Source organism: Heptranchias perlo, chromosome 6, assembly GCF_035084215.1.
Source record: "Heptranchias perlo isolate sHepPer1 chromosome 6, sHepPer1.hap1, whole genome shotgun sequence".
Classification (NCBI taxonomy): Eukaryota; Metazoa; Chordata; class Chondrichthyes; order Hexanchiformes; family Hexanchidae; genus Heptranchias; species Heptranchias perlo.
Window position 1 is genome coordinate 55,265,995 of NC_090330.1, and position 22,803 is coordinate 55,288,797.

Sequence of the window (22,803 nt, forward strand, 5' to 3'; positions counted from 1 at the left end):
ATTTTGCATTGATGTGCATCAAAACCAATTTACAGCAATGTGAAAATAAGTGCAGTTGCACTCTGCAGATCTGGAAAAGAGATTCAACACCTGCAGAATTGAGATTTTCAAGATCCAGACTACTTTAAATGCTGATACATGAATAACTGGCCTTAATCCTATTTGGGAAAACTTGGGTTGGGGCTTTCTCTTACCCCCGCCAGTCATAGATTAGCGCTGACAGAGGCCTGGGAGCAGGTAGTCTGCTGTCGCGGGCAGCGATGCTGTTTTCAGGGGGAATTGAAAATAGCAACAGTGCCTTTAATGTATTAACGTAGGAGAGAGATGGACCAAGTGATAGAGGATTTGGGAGAGTTGGCTAAAGGTGCAGTGAAAAAAGTAGCTTTTGAGATTTTTCAATTCGGGGAGGGATGTAGCAAGACAGAGAATTAGGGAGGGCATTTTAGAGGGCGGGGCCAAGATGGCCAACAGCTCTGCTACCAAGTGAGGAACCTTGGGCAAAGATGATCTACGAGAGCCCAGATCGGAGCACTGTGGGAAAGACTTGAAGTTAAGTTAAGAACTGAAGAAAAATGCTTGACAACAGTTTGTGCTGCAGAGGATAAAGCAACTGCTATCTGAATGTATCCTGACATCCAGGGAGACAGAGTTTATGAGTTTCTGGAGCAAGAGATTCCTGGATGTTCCAAGAATATCGGCCCACCCACGATTCTCCAGTGTGTTAGCCTTAAGTTTTGATGTAGTTTCTCTACAGCTAGTTCCACTTCTGTTTTCAAATTCAGTCCTATTAGGAGGGGTTGGTGGTGGAACAATTCCAGATCCCTCACCCAGTATTGAATGCTAGGAGTATTGGGACATTTAAAATACTTTAGCATGAGAGCGAGAATAACTTTATAGATCAATTTCTTATTCATTTAAATGCCCCTCAACTGTTCCTGTCCTTGTACAGATAAACCAGAGTTATTTTTTTTTAAGAAGAGTGACTTGTCTTTTCAGTTTGGCTTGATTATATCTTTGTTCCTGTTTCCTAGGTTAAGAATGCAATGAACGCAGGTGCTAAAGGAGTTATCTTTTTCTCAGACCCTGCCGATTACTGTGCACCAGGGGTGCGCCCTTACCCAAATGGCTGGAATCTCCCTGGAAGCGGCGTCCAGCGTGGAAACATATTGAACACGAATGGAGCTGGAGATCCTCTAACCCCAGGCTTTCCAGCTAATGGTATGTATCATAGCAAACAACTGTATCCTTTGTCCGATCTAAGTGAAGCAAATCCCCATGGTGCAATATCGGAACTGTGGCTTGTTTACTTGGAGCTGATTAATTTATGTTCAGCCTGCACTTGATTCCAATGCATGAAGATCTTCAGATGCTGGTCAGTATTTCCTGTTCGTATATTAAAGAAAATTGTTTGAGGCATGGTTCCAGAAAACATTCTTTTTAACCGAAAATGCTACGAAGCACTAGGAGAATGTACAGTTCAAGTTCAAAATATATGAACAAGCTTGTAATTAATTTGAACAATGGATTTGGATTAACTCTCCCTCTGCCAAAAGCTGTGGATTAATGGGAAATGAGTGTTATTTTAACTCTGGTTGCTGTTAACCTTGGATAAATAGTTTTTGCAATGGAGTTTAAATAGTACACGTTAGAGACTAAGTTTCTCGGACTGTTTCTTCCAACTGAAATTAATGTGAAATGACATTCAAAAAATATCGATGCTCCAATAATTAAGAGTATGTTATCCTGAAGTAGCACTCGCAACATTTCATGCAAACTTCATATAATATATCAGTATTGAAGTTGAGTTTGTAATGGAAGTGATAAGTTTTGCTTAAACACAGAATTTGATGCTACCAAGATCACGTGGTTCAAATCCAAACCATTAGAAGATCACCCAAGTTAGATACAGATAAGGAGGGTGATTCAGTGCATCGTACCTCATCATCCAGAATAAACCCACAATCTCTCCAACAGTGTCAAGCTGCTCTTTTGCTCCTCCCGGTTCCACTGCAGTGCTGAAGACGGTTGCCGGGCCCCGCTTAGCTCCCTCCCTTATGATCGCTTCCCCTCCAACTCCCAGTCGCCCCCTCCTGCTCCCACCTTCCCCCCCACCGCCCCCCCCACCCCACCCTCCCTCTCGTTCATTTCCCATCCTCTCCCAAGACCTGCCTGAGGGCTGCTGCCGATGATGCAATGGCCAGAAATGGAGATCCTGTTCGCTGGGGACACCGAGCTGGTGTCTGCAGCTTGCCAGCCTCGTGTAAATGGAGGCCCATGGCCAAATATTGGGTTGGCGTGTGCCTACCTGTTCCTGTCCACGTTTGAACAGACATGGGCAGGAGTAGTCATTTACATTAAACAATGTCATGGTATTGATATTATAGCTGCGTATCTAAGAAAATCCACATTTGCTCCATTCCTAAAACTGCCTACCAGAAGCTCAGGTTGTGCCTTCAACAACTTTTGACTCACTACAAAGTCCAAGTCTGTCAGGACTACTGTTTCCAAATCTAGGAATCCATCTCTTGGTTCTCAGTTACTAGCTTCAGATATGCTTGGAGCTTGCCCACTTCCTCACTTTTTTTAAAAAAATGTAGCTGTGAAATTTTGTTTTTTCTCCTCAAAGTAATGAATACTCGAAGATTTCCTTGCATTTCAAACATTGTGTTAGGTTCCTGAGTATGTTTCCAACCCATTCTCTATGCTTGGCCAGCATCTGTTCCAAATACAACATGGATATCTGCAGCTTCTATTTAATTCTTTTTCGTGAGAGCCCACAGGAACTATCTAATCACATGAGAGCAACTCCCTGATCTTTGCAAATTGTTTTGAACAAAATAAAATGTTAGTGATTGAAAATAATTAAAGATCAGACTCTTTTATGGAAATATCAGTTTATAGATGGCAAATCGGTCAGATTTATCTGTTGGTAAAAATTAAGCATCCTTGTGAGAAATAACAGCATTGGAGTTAAATAACTCCAATGCTGGAGTTCTTATAGAAACATTTGATGGTAAGACAAATATAGGCAAGTATCACCTAATGTATAGAATTGCTAGAGTCAATAGCCTATGCAGATTGCAATGCATGTATGTTATTCCAGGGTGCAGATGGCAGCGAACAAGTTAAGGAAAAGAACAAGACAAAGATAGGAGAGGAAGGGAAGTGATGAAAGCAAAGCAATAAATAGAATTTAAACAAAATTGATGAAGAATGCAAAGAAAATCAAAGAATAAGAAAGTAGGAAAATAAACATGGACTTGTTAAAGGAAAATCGTGTCTAACAAACTTGATTGAGTTCTTCGATGAAATAATGGAGAGGGTTGATGAAGGTGGTGCAGTTGATGTTGTGTATATGGACTTTCAGAATGTGTGTGAGAGAGTGTCACGTAATAGACTTGTTAGCAAAATTGAAGCCCATGGGATTCAAGGGGCAGTGGCAGTGTGGGTTTGGAGTTGCTAAGAGACAGAAAGCAGCGAATAATGATCGGTTGTTTATCTGACAGGAGGGAAATATACAGTGTTGTCCCCCAGGGGTTAGTAGTAGAACCACTGCTCTTTTTGATATATATTAATGATCTGGACTTGAGTATAGGGGGCATAGTCTCAAAGTTTGCAAATGACACAAAACTTGCAAATGTAGTAAACAGTGAGGAGGATAGTAGCAGACATAGTCAGATTGATGAAATGGGCAGACACACGGCAGGTGAAATTTAACGCAGAGAAGTGTGAAGTGATGCATTTTGGAAGGAAAAATGAGGGGAAGTAATATGAATTAAATGGTGTAATTTTAAAGGGGGTGCAGGAACACATGCACAAATCTTTGAAGGTGGCAGGACAAGTTGATAAGGCTGTTAAAAGAGCATACAGAATCCTTGGCTTTATAAATAGAGGCACAGAGTACAAAAGCAAGGAAGTTTTGCTAAACCTTTATAAATCACTTGTTGAGCCTCAGCTAGAGTATTATGTCCACCACACTTTAGGAAGGATGTCAAGGCCTTGGAGATGGTGCAGAGTAGATTAACTAGACTGCTACCAGGGATGAGGGACTTCAGTTATGTGGAGAGACTACAGAAGCTGGGATTGTTCTTCTTCGAGCAGAAAAGGTTAAGGGGAGCCTTTGACACGGTTGACCACACCATCTTTCAACACCTCTCCTCCATTGTCTGTCTGGGTGGGACTGCACTCACCTGATTCCATTCTTATCTATCCAGTCGTAGCCAGAGAATAACCTGCAATGGCTTCTCTTCTCGCTCCCGCACTGTTACCTCTGGAGTCCCCCAAGGATCTATCCTTGGCTCCCTCCTATTTCTCATCTACATGTTGCCCTCGGCGACATCATCCAAAAACGTGACATCAGGTTCCACATGTACGCTGACGACACCCAGGTCTACCTTAACACCACCTCCCTCGACCACTCCGCTGTCTCTCATTTGTCACACTGCTTGTCGGATGATCAAAAAATTCCTCCAACTAAATATTGGGAAGACCGAAGCCATTGTCTTTGGTCCCCGCCACAAACTCCGTTCCCTAGCCACAGACTGAATCCCTCTCTCTGGCCACTGTCTGAGGCTGAACCAGACCGTTGACAACCTTGGCATCCTATATGACCCTGAGATGAGCTTCCGACCACATATCCGCTCCATCACTAAGACTGCCTACTTCCACCTCCATAACATCGCCTGTCTCCACCCCTGCCTCAGCTCATCTGTTGCTGAAACCTTCATTTGTGCCTTTGTTACCTCCAGACTTGACAATTCTAATGCTCTCTTGGCTGACCTCCCGGCTTCCATGCTTCATAAATTTGAGCTCATCCAAAACTCAGTTGCCCGTATCCTAACTCGCACCAAGTCCCGTTCACCCATCACCCTTATGCTCACTGACCTACATTGGCTTCCGGTCCAGGAATGCCATGATTTTAAAATTCTCATCCTTGTTTTTAAATCTCTCCATGGCCTCGCCCCTCCCTATCTCTGTAACCTCCTCCAGCCCTACAACCCTCCAAGATCTCAGCAGTCCTCCAATTCTTGTCTCTTGCGCATCCCCGATTTTAATCTCTCCACTATTGGCGGCCATGCCTTCAGCTGCCCAGGCCCTAAGCTCTGGCATTCCCCTCTTAAACTTCTCCGCCTCTCTCTACCTCTCTCTCCTCCATTAAGACGCTCCTTAAAACCTACCTCTTTGACCAAGCTTTTGGTTACCTGTCCTAATACCTCCTCATGTGGCTCTGTGTGAAATTTTGTTTGATAACACTCCTGTGAAGCGCCTTGGGGTGTTTTATTACATTAAAGGCACTATATAAATGCAAGTTGTTTTATAATGTACTTCATTTTCTGTTGTTCTCTTCAGAATATGCATTTCGATTGGATGAAGGTATTGGGCTTCCAAAAATCCCTGTTCATCCAATTGGCTATCAAGATGCAGAAGAGTTGCTGCGGTAAGCTGTCTGAAAATGTGTACTAGTTTTGTTTAAACTGAATACAAATTTTCAAACCGCCATGGTAGGATTTCAATTCACATTCTCTGGATTATTGTCCAGGCCTCTGAATTACTAGTCTAGTAACATAACCACAACACTACTGTACACATTTGTTAAGAAATTGTTTAGCTCTGCTTTCCTTAAAAAAGACACAATGCATTTAATTCTAGAAAAATGCTTGCAAAATTTAGCTCTACATTCTGCTACACCATTTCTCATATACTTGCAAATATTGTACTGGTTACACTTTAAATACTGCATCAAAAGCAGAGGATTGAACAGGATTACAATCTTAAGGAATATTCCAAAAATACAGAACTACTCCTTTGTTCTGTAGCTTTTCCTAATTTAGGTATATTCCATATTAGAAATTTATTGATTTTTGTTTTGCAGACACATAATATAAAGGATTCATGTAAATATGAAAGGTATTAAATTGTCTTAATTAGTTAATACTCGCTGTGCGTAAATTGGCTTCCACGTTACTCTACATTACACAGTGGCTATACGTCAAAAGTAATTGGCTGTGAAACGATTTGGGACGTCCCGAGATTATGACAGAGGTAATCTGCATGTTCGTTCTTTTCATATTTTATTGAATAAGACCATAAGACCATAAGAGATAGGAGCAGGAGTAGGCCATTCGGCCCCTCGAACCTGCTGCGCCATTCAATGAGATCATGGCTGATCTGATTTTTACCTCAACTCCACTTTCCTGCCTTTTCCCCATATCCTTTGACTCCCTTGCTGATCAAAAATTTGTCTAACTCAGCCTTGAATGTATTCAATGACTCAGCCTCCACAGCTTTTTGGGGTAAAGAATTCGAAAGATTCACGACCCTCTGGGAGAAGAAATTCCTCCTCATTTCTGTCTTAAATGGGGGACCCCTTATTCTGAGACTATGTCCCCTAGTTTTAGATTCCCCCATGAGGGGTAACATCCTCTCATCATCTACTCTATCGAGTCCCCTCAGAATCTTGTATGTTTCAATAAGATCTCCTCTCGCTCTTCTAAACTCCCCAATGAGTATTGACCCAACCCGTTCAATCTTTCCTCATAAGACAACCCTTCCATACCCGGAATCAACCTAGTGAACCTTCTCTGAACTGCCTCCAATGCAAGTATGTCCTTCCTTAAATAAGGGCACCAGAACTGTACGCAGTACTCGAGGTGTGATCACACCATGAACCCTGTACAGTTGTAGCATGACTTCCCTGCTTTTATACTCCATCCCCCTAGAAATAAAGGCCAATATTCCATTTGCCTTCCGGATTACCTGCTGCACCTGTATGTTGACTTTTTGTGTTTCATGTACGAAGACACCCAGATCCCTCTGCACCGCAGCATTTTGTAGTATTTCTCTGTTCAAATAATATTTTGCTTTTTTATTTTTCCTCCCAAAGTAGATGACTTCACATTTTCCCACATTATATTCCATCTGCCAAATTTTTGCCCATTCGCTTAACCTGTCAATATCCCTTTGCAGAAACTTTGTGTCCTCATTGCAACTTGCTTTTCCACCTATCTTTGTATCATCAGCAAATTTGGCCGCAAGACACTCTGTTCCTTCATCCAAGTCATTGATATATATTGTAAATAGTTGAGGCCCCAGCACTGAGCCCTGCGGCACCCCACTAGTTACAGATTGCCATTTTGAAAATGACCCTTTTATCCCGACTCTTTGTTTTCTGTTAGTTAGCCAATCCTCTATCCATGCCAGTATATTACACCCAACACCATGAGCTCTTATCTTGTGCAGTAATCTTTTATGTGGCACCTTATCGAATGCCTTTTGGAAATCCAAATATACTGCATCCATTGGTTCCCCTTTATTCACCCTGCCCGTTACTTCCTCAAAGAACTCTAATAAATTTGTCAGACTCGATTTCCCCTTCATAAAACCATGTTGACCCCCCTTGATTGTATTATGAGTCTCCAAATGTCCTGCTACTACTTCCTCGATAATGGATTCTAGCACTTTCCCAATGACAGATGTTAGGCTAACTGGTCTATAGTTACCTGCTTTCTGTCTCAATCCCTTCTTGAATAGGGGTGTTACGTTTGCGGTTTTCCAATCCGCTGGGATCTTTCCAGAATCTAGTGAATTCTGGAAGATTACAACCAATGCATCCACGATCTCTGTAGCCACTTCCTTTAAGACCCTCGGATGCAAGCCATCAGGTCCAGGGGACTTGTCAGCCTTTAGACCCATTAGTTTACCTAGTACTTTTTCTCTAGTGATCGTGATTGTTTTTAGTTCCTCCCTCCCCTTTGCCCCTTGATTTTCTACTATTATTGATATATTATTAGTGTCTTCTACTGTGAAGACAGATACAAAATATCTGTTCAATTCCACTGCCATTTCCTTGTTTTTCATTATTATTTCCCCAGTCTCATCCTCTAAGGGACCAATGTTTACTTTAGCTACCCTCTTCCTTTTTATATACTTGTAGAAGCTTCTGCTGTCAGTTTTTATATTTCTTGCTAGTTTACTCTCATAATTTATTTTCTCCCTCTTTATTATTCTTTTAGTCATCCTTTTTAAAGTTTTCCCAATCTTCGGGCTTACCAGTAATCTTTGCCATGTTGTATGCTTTTTCTTTTAACCTGATACCATCCTTTACTTCCTTAGTTAGCCATGGTTGATTCACCCTTTTTGTGGAGTCTTTCCTCCTCACAGGGATATATTTTTGTTGCGAGTCATAAAATATCTTTTTAAATGTTTGCCACTGCTTATCCACCATCATACCATCTAATCTGTTTACCCAGTCCACTTCAGCCAATTCCGTCCTCATTCCTTTATAATTGCCCTTATTTAAGTTTAATACAGTAGTTTCAGACCCAAGATCCTCGCTCTCTAACTGGATGTGAAATTCTATCATGTTATGATCACTGCTTCCCAAGGGATCCTTTACTTTGAGATCATTAATTAATCCTGTTTTGTTACCCGTTACCAGATCCAAAATGGCCTGTTCCCTGGTTGGTTCCCCGACGTATTGGTCTAAGAAACAGTACATAATACACTCTATGAACTCCTCCTCAGGGCTATTTTTGCCAATTTGATTTGTCCAATCTATGTGAAAGTTAAAATCGCCCATGATTATTGCATTGCCTTTTTTACAAGCCCTCCCTTATTTCCTGATTAATATTTTGCTCTACAGTGTAGCTACTGTTAGGGGGCTATATGCTACTCCCACCAGTGATTTCCTTCCCTTGCTATTTCTTACCTCCACCCAAATTGATTCGACATCTTGATCTTCTGAGCCAAGATCGTTTATACCAATTTCGTTTTTCACTATTATACCAATTTCATCCTTTATTAGCAGAGCTACCTTTACCTTTTTTCCTATCCTTCCGAAATGTTAAATAACCCTGAATATTTAGCTCCCAACCTTGGTTACCTTGCAACCACGTCTCTGTAATGGCCACGAGATCATACCCATTTGTTTCTCTTTGTGCCGTCAATTAATCTATCTTATTACGAATGCTGCGCACATTCAGATAAAGAACCTTTAATTTTGTCTTTTTAACATTCTTTCCTACCCCGGCCCCATTTGCTAGTGCACTCTTATGTTTGTACGCTCTGTCCTTTCCTGACACATTCTGTTTATCATTACCCCCATCACTTTCCTGTGCTACTTCCTTGTCTTTTCTCTTTATCAATCTAAACGTCGCCCCACCTGAGCCCTCCCCCCTCCTCTATTTAGTTTAAAGCCTTCTCTACCGCCCTAGTTATTCGGTTTGCCAGAACACTGGTCCCAGCGTGGTTCAGGTGAAGCCCGTCCCAATGAAACAGCTCCCTCTTTCCCCAGTACTGGTGCCAGTGCCCCATGAATCGAAACCCACTTCTCCCACACCAATCTTTGAGTTACGCATTTATCTCTCTGATCTGATTTACCCTGAATTGAGAAATCATCTTGATTATAAAATCATACAAGTTAATACTCTGCTATTGATGGATGAAATATGGTAGATGAATTAAGATAGCCTAAATGGCCTTCATCATCTGTAACTATCTTGTTGATATTACTCACTGAATCTTGCCACCCCATTCCATACAGTGGCACTGGACTTGCTTTAGTCCATAAAATAGTTACAATGCAAATGTAAGCTGATTGTTATTTTCTTTCAATTTAATTGCTTATGCTCTTCAACAGCCACATGGGTGGAATTTCAGCCCCCAGTGAATGGAAAGGACAACTAAATGTTTCTTACAACATTGGACCTGGCTTCAAGGACAGTTATTCCTCACAGTAAGTCTGTGTTTGTGATAGATAAGAGCAAATTGTAGTTTTCCTGCATGTTCAACATCATTGACAACATCCTGTCTTGTCCTCTCTTGACTTGGTCAATTCTGCTGTATTGTATCCATGTTTGTCACCCTTACATTGAGCAACCCAAATCTCAGATTGCCATACTTCGTAATAATATTGATTTTCTCAATACAAAATATAACAAAAAGCACAACCAGTAGCCAATTTGTACTTTTACGAACTAGAAGTGCAATGTAATTACTATTATAATAGTAAAATTGGTGACTAGTCTCAGGAATCCAAAGGTACTGCACCAGTAGGTGGTGTTGTGAATGTAAAGTTGTGATAGGTGCTGCTCCATTGTTTCAACTTAACGTTAGGTGACAGCAACAAATAGAACTCTAGTAATTCCCAAGGGTCCTTTTCTTTTTTTAAAAAAAAGCAATTGTGGGCTCCCAAAAGCTGTTACATAGAGCATTAAGCACTGTCAGTCAACATTTTCACACGGAAATTGATTTCCATTAATGAAACAAATCGTAACTAAGACCACATCTGTTAAATAGCATTGGAGAATTCCCCTATCGCAAATGTGCGCTACACAAATAATTTAAAATCGAAAATGTTGAATGGAAAATATAAAAGGGATGCAAAATGAGCCGGAGATGAAAACTGTGGTACAGCAAAACTTGACACAGATGAGGAATAGAAGGCTGCACAAAAAAAAATGCTGCTGGAAGTCACCTGTCCTGTCGCCGGAAAGCGATTGCGTGGAAGCAGCATATAGAAAAATAAATGGCAAAGATAGTGTACGATGAAGCATACCAACATCCCCCAGGAGCAGCGGAGAAATCATCATTAACCCCAACCACCTGACCAAAAACTAAAACCAGTCTTAGCAATCACTGCCACTGATGATGATTTCCTCATCTCTTTTCCCCCCGCCCCCGCCCCAGCCCTCGCCCCCCACAACTGAACAGGAAAGGCCATACTCCCCAGGTGGTTGAAAAGACAAACTTCCTCTCTCCATTCACTTCTTCCCTCCTTCCTCTCCTTTCACCCTCCTTCCTTCCTCTCCTTTCACCCTCCTTCCTTCCTCTCCTTTCACCCTCCTTCCTTCCTCTCCTTTCACCCTCCTTCCTTCCTCTCCTTTCACCCTCCTTCCTTCCTCTCCTTTCACCCTCCTTCCTTCCTCTCCTTTCACCCTCCTTCCTTCCTCTCCTTTCACCCTCCTTCCTTCCTCTCCTTTCACCCTCCTTCCTTCCTCTCCTTTCACCCTCCTTCCTTCCTCTCCTTTCACCCTCCTTCCTTCCTCTCCTTCCACCCTCCTTCCTTCCTCTCCTTTCACCCTCCTTCCTTCCTCTCCTTTCACCCTCCTTCCTTCCTCTCCTTTCACCCTCCTTCCTTCCTCTCCTTTCACCCTCCTTCCTTCCTCTCCTTTCACCCTCCTTCCTTCCTCTCCTTTCACCCTCCTTCCTTCCTCTCCTTCCACCCTCCTTCCTTCCTCTCCTTTCACCCTCCTTCCTTCCTCTCCTTTCACCCTCCTTCCTTCCTCTCCTTTCACCCTCCTTCCTTCCTCTCCTTCCACCCTCCTTCCTTTCTTGGCCCAATTCAGTTACCTCCTGCCCTCTAACCCTGCTTAACCTGCGTTCTGCACTTGTTCTTGACTACCCAGATACAACCCCACAGGCGATAGACCAGTAACAATTAGAAAAGGGGACCGATCCTATATGAATGTTGAAAGCTATCCAAAGCCTCTTTAAATAGGCATTGCCCCCTGTAAACTTGTTGGTCTATCTTTTAATTTTTGTTTGTAAATGAATAGCACAAAGATATAATTCTTGTATTGAAAGTGATGTCATGGTGAAGTACCAAACATGAAAATGACACTTTTTAATAAATTGCTGATTGTTTGGCTGAGAAAATCTCAACTTTTAGTAATTTTTTGCAAATAGCCTATGAAGCTAAGACCTAAAGCCCAGAAATGATTAATTTACACACCCCACCTAATCTTGGGGTGGCAAAACTAATCGTAACTCCATATCACCATACCAAGAGATGATCGGCTAATTTATCCAGCAATCATCCTATGATTGCCTTGGCTTGGTTCCACTCTTACCCATGATATCGTAGCCAGAGCATTTCCAGCAATGTCTTCACTTCCTATCTCACACTGTTACCTCCAGAGTGCCTCAAAGATCTATCCTTGGTCCCCTCCGCTTCCTCATCTACATGCTGCCCCGTGGCAACATTATCCTCTTTCATGGGGTCAGCTTCTACATGTACACTGATACCCAGTTTTACTTCTCCACCACCTCTCTTGATCTGTTCACTGCCTCTCGTCAAACTGTTTGTCCAATATCCAATCATGCATGAGCCGCAGTTTCCTCCAGTTAAACATTTTTTTTTATTATTCGTTCAGGGGATGTGGGCGTGGCTGGCAAGGCCAACATTTATTGCCCATCCCTAATTGCCCTTGAGAAGGTGGTGGTGAACCACCTTCTTGAACTGCTGTAGTCCATGCGGTGAAGGTTCTCCCACGGTGCTGTTAGTTAGGGAGTTCCAGGATTTTGACCCAGCGACGATGAAGGAATGGTGATAAATTTCCAAATTTGGATGGTGTGTGACTTGGAGGGGAATGTGCAGGTGGTGTTGTTCCCATGTGCCTGCTGCCCTTGTCCTTCTAGGTGGTAGAGGTCGCAGGTTTGGAAGGTGCGGTCGAAAATGCCTTGGTGAGTTGCTGCAGTGCATCCTGTGGATGGTACACACTGCAGCAACGGTGTGCCGGTGGTGAAGAGAGTGAATGAATAGGGTGGTGGATGGGGTGGCAATCAAGAAGGCTGCATTGTCCTGGATGGTGTTGAGCTTCTTGAGTATTGTTGGAGCTGCACTCAGCCAGGCAAGTGGAGAGTATTCCATCACACTCCTGACTTGTGTCTTGTAGATGGTGGAAAGGCTTTGGGGAGTCAGGAGGTGAGTCACTCACCACAGAATACCCAGCCTCTGACCTGCTCTTGTAGCCACAGTATTTATGTGGCTGGTCCAGTTAAGTTTCTGGTCAATGGTGATCCCCAGAATGTTGATGGTGGGAGATTCGGCGATGGTAATGCCGTTGAATGTCAAGGGGAGGTGGTTAGACTCTCTCTTGTTGAAGATGGTCATTGCCTGGTACTTGTCTGGTGCGAATGTTACTTGCCACTTATCAGCCCAAGCCTGGATGTTGTCCAGGTCTTGCATGCGGGCACGGACTGTTTCATTATCTGAGGGGTTGCGAAAGGAACTGAACACTGTGCAATCATTAGCGAACATCCCCATTTCTGACCTTATGATGGAGGGAAGGTCATTGATGAAGCAGCTGAAGATGGTTGGGCCTAGGACACTGCACTGAGGAATTCCTGCAGCGATGCCCTGGGGCTGAGATGATTGGCCTCCAACAACCACTACCATCTTTCTTTGTGCTGGGTATGACTCCAGCCACTGGAGAGTTTTCCGTCTGATTCCCATTGACTTCAATTTTACTAGGGCTCCTTGGTGCAACACTCTGTCAAATGCTGCCTTGATGTCAAGAGCAGTCACTCTCACCTCACCTCTGGAATTCAGCTCTTTTGTCCATGTTTGGACCAAGGCTGTAATGAGGTCTGGAGCCAAGTGGTCCTGGCGGAACCCAAACAGAGCATCGGTGAGCAGGTTATTGGTAAGTGCTGCTTGATAGCACTGTCGACGATACCGTCCATCACTTTTCTGATGATTGAGAGAAGACTGATGGGGCGGTAATTGGCCAGATTGGATTTGTCCTGCTCTTTGTGATCAGGACATACCTGGGCAATTTTCCACATTGTCGGGTAGATGCCAGTGTTGTAGCTGTACTGGAACAGTTTGGCTAGAAGCACAAGTGTTCAGCACTACAGTCAGGATTTTGTCAGGGCCCATTGCCTTTGTTGTATCCAATGCACTCAGCTGTTTCTTGCTATCACGTGGAGTGAATCGAATTGGCTGAAGACCGGCTTCTGTGATGGTGGGGATATCGGGAGGAGGCAGAGATGGATCATCTACTCGGCACTTCTGGCTGAAGATGGTTGCAAATGCTTCAGCCTTGTCTCTTGCACTCACGTGCTGGACTCTGCCATCATTGAGGATGGGGATGTTCACAGAGCCTCCTCCTCCCATTAGTTGTTTAATTGTCCATCACCATGGATGTGGCAGGACTGCAGAGCTTTGATCTGATCCGTTGGTTGTGGAATCGCTTTGCTCTGTCTATAGCATGTTGCTTCCGTTGTTTAGCATGCATGTAGTCCTGTGTTGTAGCTTCACCAGGTTGGCACCTCATTTCTAGGTACGCCTGGCATGCTCTTCTACACTCTTCATTGAACCAGGGTTGATCTCCTGGCTTGTTGGTAATGGTAGAGTGAGGAATATGCCAGGCCATGAGGTTACAGATTGTGCTGGAATACAATTCTGCTGCTGCTGATGTCCCACAGTGCCTCATGGATGCCCAGTTTTGAGCTGCTCGATCTGTTCTGAATCTATCCCATTTAGCATGGTGGTAGTGCCACACGACACGTTGGATGGTGCCCTCAGTGTGAAGACGGGACTTCATCTCCACAAGGACCATGAGGTGGTCCAAGCAATACTGTCATGGACAGATGTATCTCCGACAGGTAGATTGATGAGGACGAGGTCAAGTAGACCGAAGCCATTTTCTTCAGCCAACCACCAAAAAATCTGTAACCTGGCCAGCGATGCCTTCCCTCTCCCCGGCCATTATCTTCTATTTCCCTTTCTTGCCCCTTTTTTTCTTCTTTTCTCTTTACCGCTCCTAGACCCCTCTCTCCTGTCGTCATGCCTCCTTCCATGCCTTCCCTCTCGGGCACTCTGCCCCCACCCGATATCTCTACCCCAACTCTTCAGCACTCCTCGACCTTTCTACTCTTCTGCCGTCGTCCCAGTCTTGACTCCCTTTTAGATAAGCCTAAAGCTCCCTTCAATGCCTCTCTTTGATGCCCTTGTCCCCATTAAATCCATTACCCCCTCACACCCTGGGCATTCCCCTTTTTACGGCCCTCATCTCACATCCTTAAGACTAAGGAACGCAGACTTGAACATATATGGCGGACAACTGATTTAGTCATTCATCGCCAGATCTGGCTGGACCACATAAAGCACTATCGGTTGTTGCTCTCCTCTGCCAAAACTGCTCACTATTCCAGGATCATCCTGGAATGCAAAGCTAACCCCTGACTTCTCTGCTCTACTACAAACCATGATGTGGAGATGCCGGTGATAGACTGGGGTGGACAAATGTAAGGACTCTTACAACACCAGGTTATAGTCCAACAGTTTTATTTGAAAATCACAAGCTTTCGGAGGCTTTCTCCTTCGTCAGGTGAGTCACTGGTGTTGTAAGATTCCTTACAACTACTACAAACCGTAGTCTTAAACCCATCTCTGCTGCCCCCTCCACCCTCACCTCCAACAAAAAGTGCTCCTTTGTCACTAAGATTGAGACCATCCGTTCAGCTTCCTCTGCTGTTTCCCTCCCTTCTCCTAGCCCACCAAGCCAAACTTCCCTCTCCTGTCCTAGCCCTGAACTTGCATCTTTCTCTAGTTTCTCTCTTATCTCCCCATATGTCCTCTCCAAGCTCATCTTGTCCATGAGACCCACCTCCTGCTCTTTTGACCCTATTCCCACCAAACTCATGACTACCAAACTTCCCTTCCTGGCCCCCATGTTAGCTGATATTGTTAATGGTTCCCTCTCCTCAGATACTGTCCCCTTCCCTTTTAAATCTGCTCAAAAAAAAAGCACCCTTGATCTTTCTGACCTTGCAAACTACCGCCCCATCTCAAACCTTCCTTTCCTCTCAAGTCCTTCAATGTGTTGTCGCCTCCCAAATCCGTGCCCATCTTTCCCACAACTTCATGTTTGAACCCCTCCAATCTGGTGTCCGCCCCGCCACAGGACCGAAACGAACTTTATCAAAGTCACAAATAACATCCTATGTGACTGTTACCATGGTAAACTATCCCTCCTCATTCTTCTCGACTTGTCTGCAGCCTTTGATACGTTTGACCACAACATCCTCCTCCAACGCCTCTCTTCTGTTGTACAACTGGGTGGGACTGCCCTCCCTTGGTTCGATTCTTATCTATCCAGTCATAGCCAGAGAACCACCTGCAATGGCTTCTCTTCCCGCTTCTGCAACGTTACCTCTGGAGTCTCCCAAGGATCTATCCTTGGCCCCCTCGTATTTCTGATCTACATGTTGCCCCTCGGCGACATCATCCAAAAACACAATGTCAGGTTCCACATGTACGCTGACGATACTCAGCTCTACCTCACCACCACCTCTCTTGACCCCTCCACTGCCTGTAATTTGTCACACTGCTTGTCCGACATCCAGTACTGGGTGAGCAGACATTTCCTCCAACTTAATATTAGGAAGACCGAATCCATTGCCTTCGGTCCCCGACACAAACTCCCTTCCCTAGACACCGACTCCATCCCTCTCCCTGGCCAATGTCTGAGGCTGAACCAGACCATTCGCAACCGTGGCATCCTTTTTGACCCTGAGATGAGCTTCCGACCCCATATCCGCACCATCCACCAAGACCGCCTACTCCATAACATCGGCCATCTCCTCCCCTGCCTCAGCTCATCTACTGCTGAAATCCTCATCCATACATTTGTTATCTCTAGACATGACTATTCCAATGCTCTTCTGGCAGGCCTCCCACCTTCCACCCTCCAAAAACTTGAGCTCGTCCAAAACTCTACTGGCCGTATTCTAACTTGCACCAAGTCCTGTTCACCCATTACCTCCTGTGCTCACTGAACTACATTGGCTCCCATTCTGGGAACGCCTCGATTTTAAAATTCTCATCCTTGCTTTCAAATCCCTCCATGGCCTCGCCCTTCCCTATCTCTGTAACCTCTTCCAGCCCTACAACCCTCCAACATCTCTGCGCTCCTCCAATTCAGGCCCCTTGTGCATCCCTGATTTTAATCGCTCCACCATTAGTTGCCGTGCCTTCAGCTGCCTAGGCCCTAAATGCTGGAATTCCCTCCTTAAACCTCTCTACCTCTCTCTGTTCCTTTTAAGATGCTCCTTAAAACCTACCTCACCTGCCTTATATCTCATTATGTGGCTCCATGTCAAATTTTGTTTGATAACGCTCCTCTGAAGCACCTTGGGACGTTTTACTACGTTAAAGACACTAGATAAATGCAAGTTGTTGTTATCTCGGGCTGAACCGGACTATTCACAATCTCAGTGTACATCTTCAAACCCCAAGTTGATTTTCCAACCCCATATCCTCGCTATCTCAAAGACCACCGTAACATTGCCCATCTCCATCCCTGCCTCAGCTCATCTACTGTTAAACCTTCATCCACGCCTTTGGCACCTCCAGACTTAACTATTCCAATGCTGTTCTGGCTGGCCTTCCATCCTCCAACATCTGTAAGCTTCAGCTCATCTGAAACTCTGCTGCCTGAATCCTATCCAGGACCAAGTCCTGCTCACCCATCACTCATATCCTTGCTAACCTACATTTGACCATGGGCAGAACTTTCAACTGTGGTGGAGGGTGTAAAACAGATTAATGCGCGTAGTTAACCTGGGGACTTGCATTACTTATTTCACTGGAACGCTAAGAGATTTATTTTAAATTTTAGGAAAGTCAGAATGCACGTTTACACAAGAAATGAGCTGAGACGAATTTACAATGTAATTGGTAAAATACGTGGAGCAGTGGAACCAGGTGAATGTTTCTGAATTTAAAATTCTTTGACTTTGTTGCATTTTGTACTGCTACTCATATTTTTATAAGATTGCATGTTTTTGTAATGCTGGAGATCTTTAATGTTATAAAAAGTTGAATAAATCTTTACAATGATTTCTTTGCTAAGTTATATATAACATTGTTAGAACACAGAGAACATAAGCACAATAATTAGTAACACTTGTATTTTCTATATAGAAAGAGGAATGTATTTTCCATGTATTGAATCTTTTTGTGATCAAGAAGTGCAGAGAAGTTCATTGTGACGTGTTTGAAGCAGTTATATCATCGCATTATAAATCACAACTCCCATTAATTAAAATTTCACTGTTTATAATACTGAGTTGTGTATTGAATTAGCACACAGTCCTTTCTGGCTCTGGGATCTGAGTTTAAATAGCGATTTCTATGAGAGCCGTACATGAAATGAGTGTTGACAGTTTCAACTTAGTTTCTAGTGGAGATAGGACAACAGCACAAAATTGCTCATCAATTGACAATCACACTTAGAGGCAATAAAGACAGCTGATTTGGGAACTGGAAAAGTTCACACTGGTGCAGTAAAGGAGTTCTGAGATTGGCCAGAATGAAGAGAACTCTATTTGACATTTGATCTGGAAGTGCTTGACGTTGACAGAGTCTCAAAAGGGCAAACAGTCAACATTTCCAGGATCACACATAAATCACACCCCTCCCTTTATTACAAAAAAGCATTTTAAGAAAAGCGTGAGTGTGTCTTGATATTGTTGGAGAAGCTCTAATGCTCTCGCGTGAAAAAGAAAAAAGAATGTGTCTGTTTGCTGTGACAGATCGTTACGTCATTCTTGGAGGGCATCGTGATGCATGGGTTTTTGGTGGCATTGATCCAACATCAGGAGCAGCTGTTGTGCACGAAGCTGTGAGGAGTTTTGCAAAACTCATGAAAGAAGGTAAAAAATCTCTGAATATAGTACAAGTTATGGCATCTAATATTTTGCTGCAAGCGACCTTGTTTTTTTTCTCAATTTTCTACACTCCCAAAGGCTTTCCTGAAGTGCAGTTTCACAGGCACTGGCAGTTCTTTGGTGCATCATCCAAGTGGCAGTTCTGCATGTGTGAGCCTAAACAATGTGTATCAGCATGCTATTCAACATGGGGGGCATCACTGCTCAGATCCTTCCTTGTCTTACCAAGGTCCACACAACACACTTTCCAACAAAAGTTACTGTTTAATAATCAGGAGTGTACAAACTAGGTGATTTTTCTTTCTCTGACCCGATTGCTCTCTAGCTGACGTCTGCAAACTGAGCACAGGCTAAGAATTGAACCTGGGACCTAATGGTTTGTGTGGTTTAGTCTATTTACCTACCAGGCCATTGTGAGTGTCATAGCTCAATTTTAATTGAGAACCTAGCGCACAATTTATTTTTCAGCAAATTAAGAAAACTTAGCAGTGCATCACGGGATAAATTGGATAACCTGGCACATGGGTCACCACATCTGTTATACCCAACTTTCTAGTCATTAGTTTTAATGGGATAGATTTTAACCTTTTGGGCAGCCAACAGCCATACTTGGAGTGAAGAGACTGGAGCCATTTAAAGGCCTGGGCCTCATTTAAATAGAACCAGCAAACTGTTGGTCCCAAACAGGTGTCCTGATGTAGCTTGCTGGATTCAGGCTGGCGCAATATTGGACGGATCAGAAACTGTCTGGCTGGCAGCAAAGTAAGTCCTGGGCGAGGTTCACGATCACGGGGTAGAGGGAACCCCGGGAGGCAGTGGCCCAAATTATTTTTGTGGTGCCTGAGGAGCACTCCTGCTGTTGTACTGCCGGTGACTATAATAGACCGGCTCTGCTATTTGTGGAGTGGGCGTCAGCAATGATCCAGAATATATTATTAACTTTTTTTTAGTAAAGCATATTTCAACATGTGGATTCCTGTCATAATGGAGAGTAATAAATATATTTTTCTTTTAAAAGCAGTTGAGCCAGAATTGTATAAATATCCCTCTAGCATATATTTAAAAAAAAGCAGCTTCCATCTGCATTTAGCTCCACCATCTTTAGCCTTAACTAAGAAGTGAAATTTAGATAGTGATCACATTAAGCATGCCAGCACCCCATTACTGTCAGCATACCTTCTTGGCTGAATCCCAACACCTGTTTACTGTTGCTGGTGCTGGTAGGTGAGATTTCAAGGGCAAAATTATACCCCTGAAAGGTTAACTACTTTTTTTTTGCTATTATCTGATTCTACATAGGTTGGAGGCCCAGAAGAACCATAGTATTTGCCAGCTGGGATGCAGAAGAATTTGGTCTGTTGGGTTCCACAGAGTGGGCAGAGGTAAGTACTTTGAAATTCGGGAACAAGATGTATGCACATTGAATGTAGATTTCAATCATCCGAGTAATGGAAAGACAGTTCTACATAATATCCACAGTGCTCTAAAACCCCAACCTGTACTGTAGTGCCACCTTCCATTGCTAATTATTTACTTTGTAGCATTTCATTTCAGCACTGTCAGATTTGAAATTATTTAGGGGTAATTGAGACAGGGCTAGAAAGGTACTTCAATCTTTCTGTGGCTGGATTTGAAATCACATTAACACTGTTATGAATATTTTGTGCTACTCCACCCTTATGCAGTAAAAAGGGAAAATAGTTGCAAGGAAACCCTCGTTAAGTGCTAGAATTTTTCGCTATGTTCTGCCTGACAAAGCAGATAAGCTCCAAAAAGGCAGGGGAGATCCCATGATCAAGAAAGTGCAAGATCAAATAGAATCAGCTTTTACCAGTTTTAGCTTTGCTGACGTAGAGGTGGATCCTCATGCGAGCCAGAGACTGGTCTAACACCTTTTCTCAGTAGAGTGAAAACTAAATTGCAGCGGACATGGCGATGAGCTACCTGGGCACGGGTTGCGAAATACCGTCATAGTATCATAGAAAGTTACGGCACAGAAGGAGGCCGTTTGGCCCATCATGTCCGTGCCGGCTGAAAAAGAGCTATCCCGCTTAATCCCACTCTCCAGCACTTGGTCCGTAGCCCTGTAGGTTACGGCACTTCAAGTGCACATCCAAGTACTTTTTAAATGAGTTGGGGGTTTCTGCCTCTACCACCCTTTCAGACATTGAGTTCCAGACCCCCACCACCCTCTGGGTGAAAAAAATTCTCCTCAGCTCCCGTCTAATCCTTCTACCAATTACTTTAAATCTATGCCCCCTGGTCACTGACCCCGCCCCCCCCGCTCCGTCAGGCTGACTGCAAGGACGTGCGAAGGAACCTTGCTGTGACAACGAAATGTCTTCGTGAAGGTTCTTCTCAAAACTTGTGGTTCAAGGCCACAGACATCTTCTGCCTGCAAGACTTCAAGGATGTCAAAGGATGCCTGAAGATGCTCCAGACCTTCTAGGAGAAGGGGAAGGAAATGCCGTTGTCGCTTCTCATGCGGAGCTGCTCTCCATGCTCCCGCTGAAGAAGGAACGGACGCTGACGGTCCAAATGTTCCACCCGCATGTGTCCATAGTGGATGTGCTGATTTTCCTCAGGAGAAACGTGGACAGAGCGGATTGGAGCATCAACATAAAGGACATGTTTGGGATCTGGAGGAGCATCAAGGTGATGCCAAGGGAAATATCGCTCGCCTCCACTCAAGCTTCGCGATTGGAATGAGTTGTGGGTACATGAGATACCAGGGGCAGCCCAGAGTGTGTCACTCCTGCGGCCACCCCGGGCACGAGGCGGACTCCTGCAAGGAACTGCAGGAAGGAGGGCCACCAGATATTAGACTTGCAGAAGGTCAAGTGCTGCAACCTGTGCGGAGGGGCTGCTCATCTGTATAAAACCTGCCCAAACCACAGACACAGCTACGCACAGGCAGCAAGAGGCAAGGCGACGCATGAGAGGAGAGCAGCAGGCATGGCTGCCCCAGAGGAGGCAGAAATGGCTTTAAAAATCGCATCAATCAACATGCATAGTGTTAAATCGTAATGTGCTGTGAACCTGAACTACATGTACGGGGTCAAGGGGGACGTGCTGTTCTTGCAGGAATGTGGGATCCCGCACCTCAGCAACCACCGGCAGCAGTTATGCATGTGGACCCAGGGACAGTCAATCTGGTCGGGCCCAGGGATTCTGCTGTGAGGAGGCCAATTCATCAACACCAAGATCAAGGGGTGGTGGGGGGCCATCTGCTTGTAGCAGACGTTCAGTCTGAGCGGGGCGTTCTTATGCAGATCAATGTGCACGCCCTGACCTTTGATCAAGCAGCTGGACATCTTCTAGCATCTCCTGATGCTGCTGGCGACTTCCAGGCCGATGGTTCTTGCCAGAGACTGCAACTGCATCATCGATGCGGCTGGACGATCCAGCAGGGCCAATGGAATACTGGACAACACGTCCAAACTCCTGCTAGAAGTGGTATAAGACGCAAAGCTTCGCGATGTATTCAGCAACCCTGCAAATGGAGCTCTTCGGAGATACACCTTGTCCAGACCAGACGGGTCCATCTGTTCCAAGATAGATTTCCGATTTGTGTCCCAAACACTCAAAGTCAGATGCACCGACATCCAGCCGATGTTCTTCTCTGACCACTCCCTCCTACTGATTGACTGTCAACCGCAGGAGGACCAGAAGATGGTCAGGGGGATATGGAAGCTGAACGTGAGACTGTTGACCCCAGAGAACATCGAGGAACTAAGGAGGGATTACACAGGTTGGAGGACCATGAAACCCCTCTTCGACTCCACAGTGCACTGGCGGGAAGCGATCAAGGCCAACATCAAGAGGTTCTTCATCCTCAAAGGCTTCAGAAGGTGAGAGAGAGACAGAGGGGAATTGTCCCAGCTCCAGAAAAGTATGCAGGATCTACTCCAGCTGCAGCCGATGTCGGGGAGGAAACTCAGAGAGGTGAAGGGCCAGCAAGCCTCACTTCTAGCCTCCGAGGCCTCAAAGATCATCTTCCAGTCCAGAGTCCGCTCCATGGAGCAGGCCAAGAAGTGCTTGCGCTGCTTCTTCCAGAAGGTGCACAGAAAGACCTCTGTGATCAGCAGCCTGAGGAGGAAGACAGCTCGGTGACGTCTTCGCAGGCCGACATATTAAGGATCAGCAAGTCCTTTTATGCTGGGCTGTATGACGAGAAGCCCGCAGACAGCTCGGTCTTGCTGTCCTCTATCACGGAGGTCTTGGAGGACAGCGAGGGGGAGAGCATGGGTCTTGTAGGAACTGAGATGAGTATGGAAGGTGGAAGGAACTGAGAGGGCTAAGAGGTAGGCTGGAAAGTAATACCTATCACTGTCTTGTTCATCGCTG

At 44.5% G+C, this 22,803-nt stretch overlaps 1 protein-coding gene across 1 annotated transcript in view; it reads left to right on the plus strand.

The window, feature by feature from the left end:
- naalad2 (N-acetylated alpha-linked acidic dipeptidase 2) overlaps positions 1–22,803 on the plus strand; it is a 128,792-nt gene that overhangs the window by 77,481 nt on the left and 28,508 nt on the right. Inside the window, exons 6-11 of the mRNA XM_067986334.1 lie at positions 1,032–1,218; positions 5,350–5,437; positions 9,638–9,733; positions 17,406–17,491; positions 18,322–18,441; positions 19,756–19,838. Coding sequence (XP_067842435.1) covers positions 1,032–1,218; positions 5,350–5,437; positions 9,638–9,733; positions 17,406–17,491; positions 18,322–18,441; positions 19,756–19,838 — 660 coding nt within the window. The remainder of the gene's footprint in view (positions 1–1,031; positions 1,219–5,349; positions 5,438–9,637; positions 9,734–17,405; positions 17,492–18,321; positions 18,442–19,755; positions 19,839–22,803) is intronic.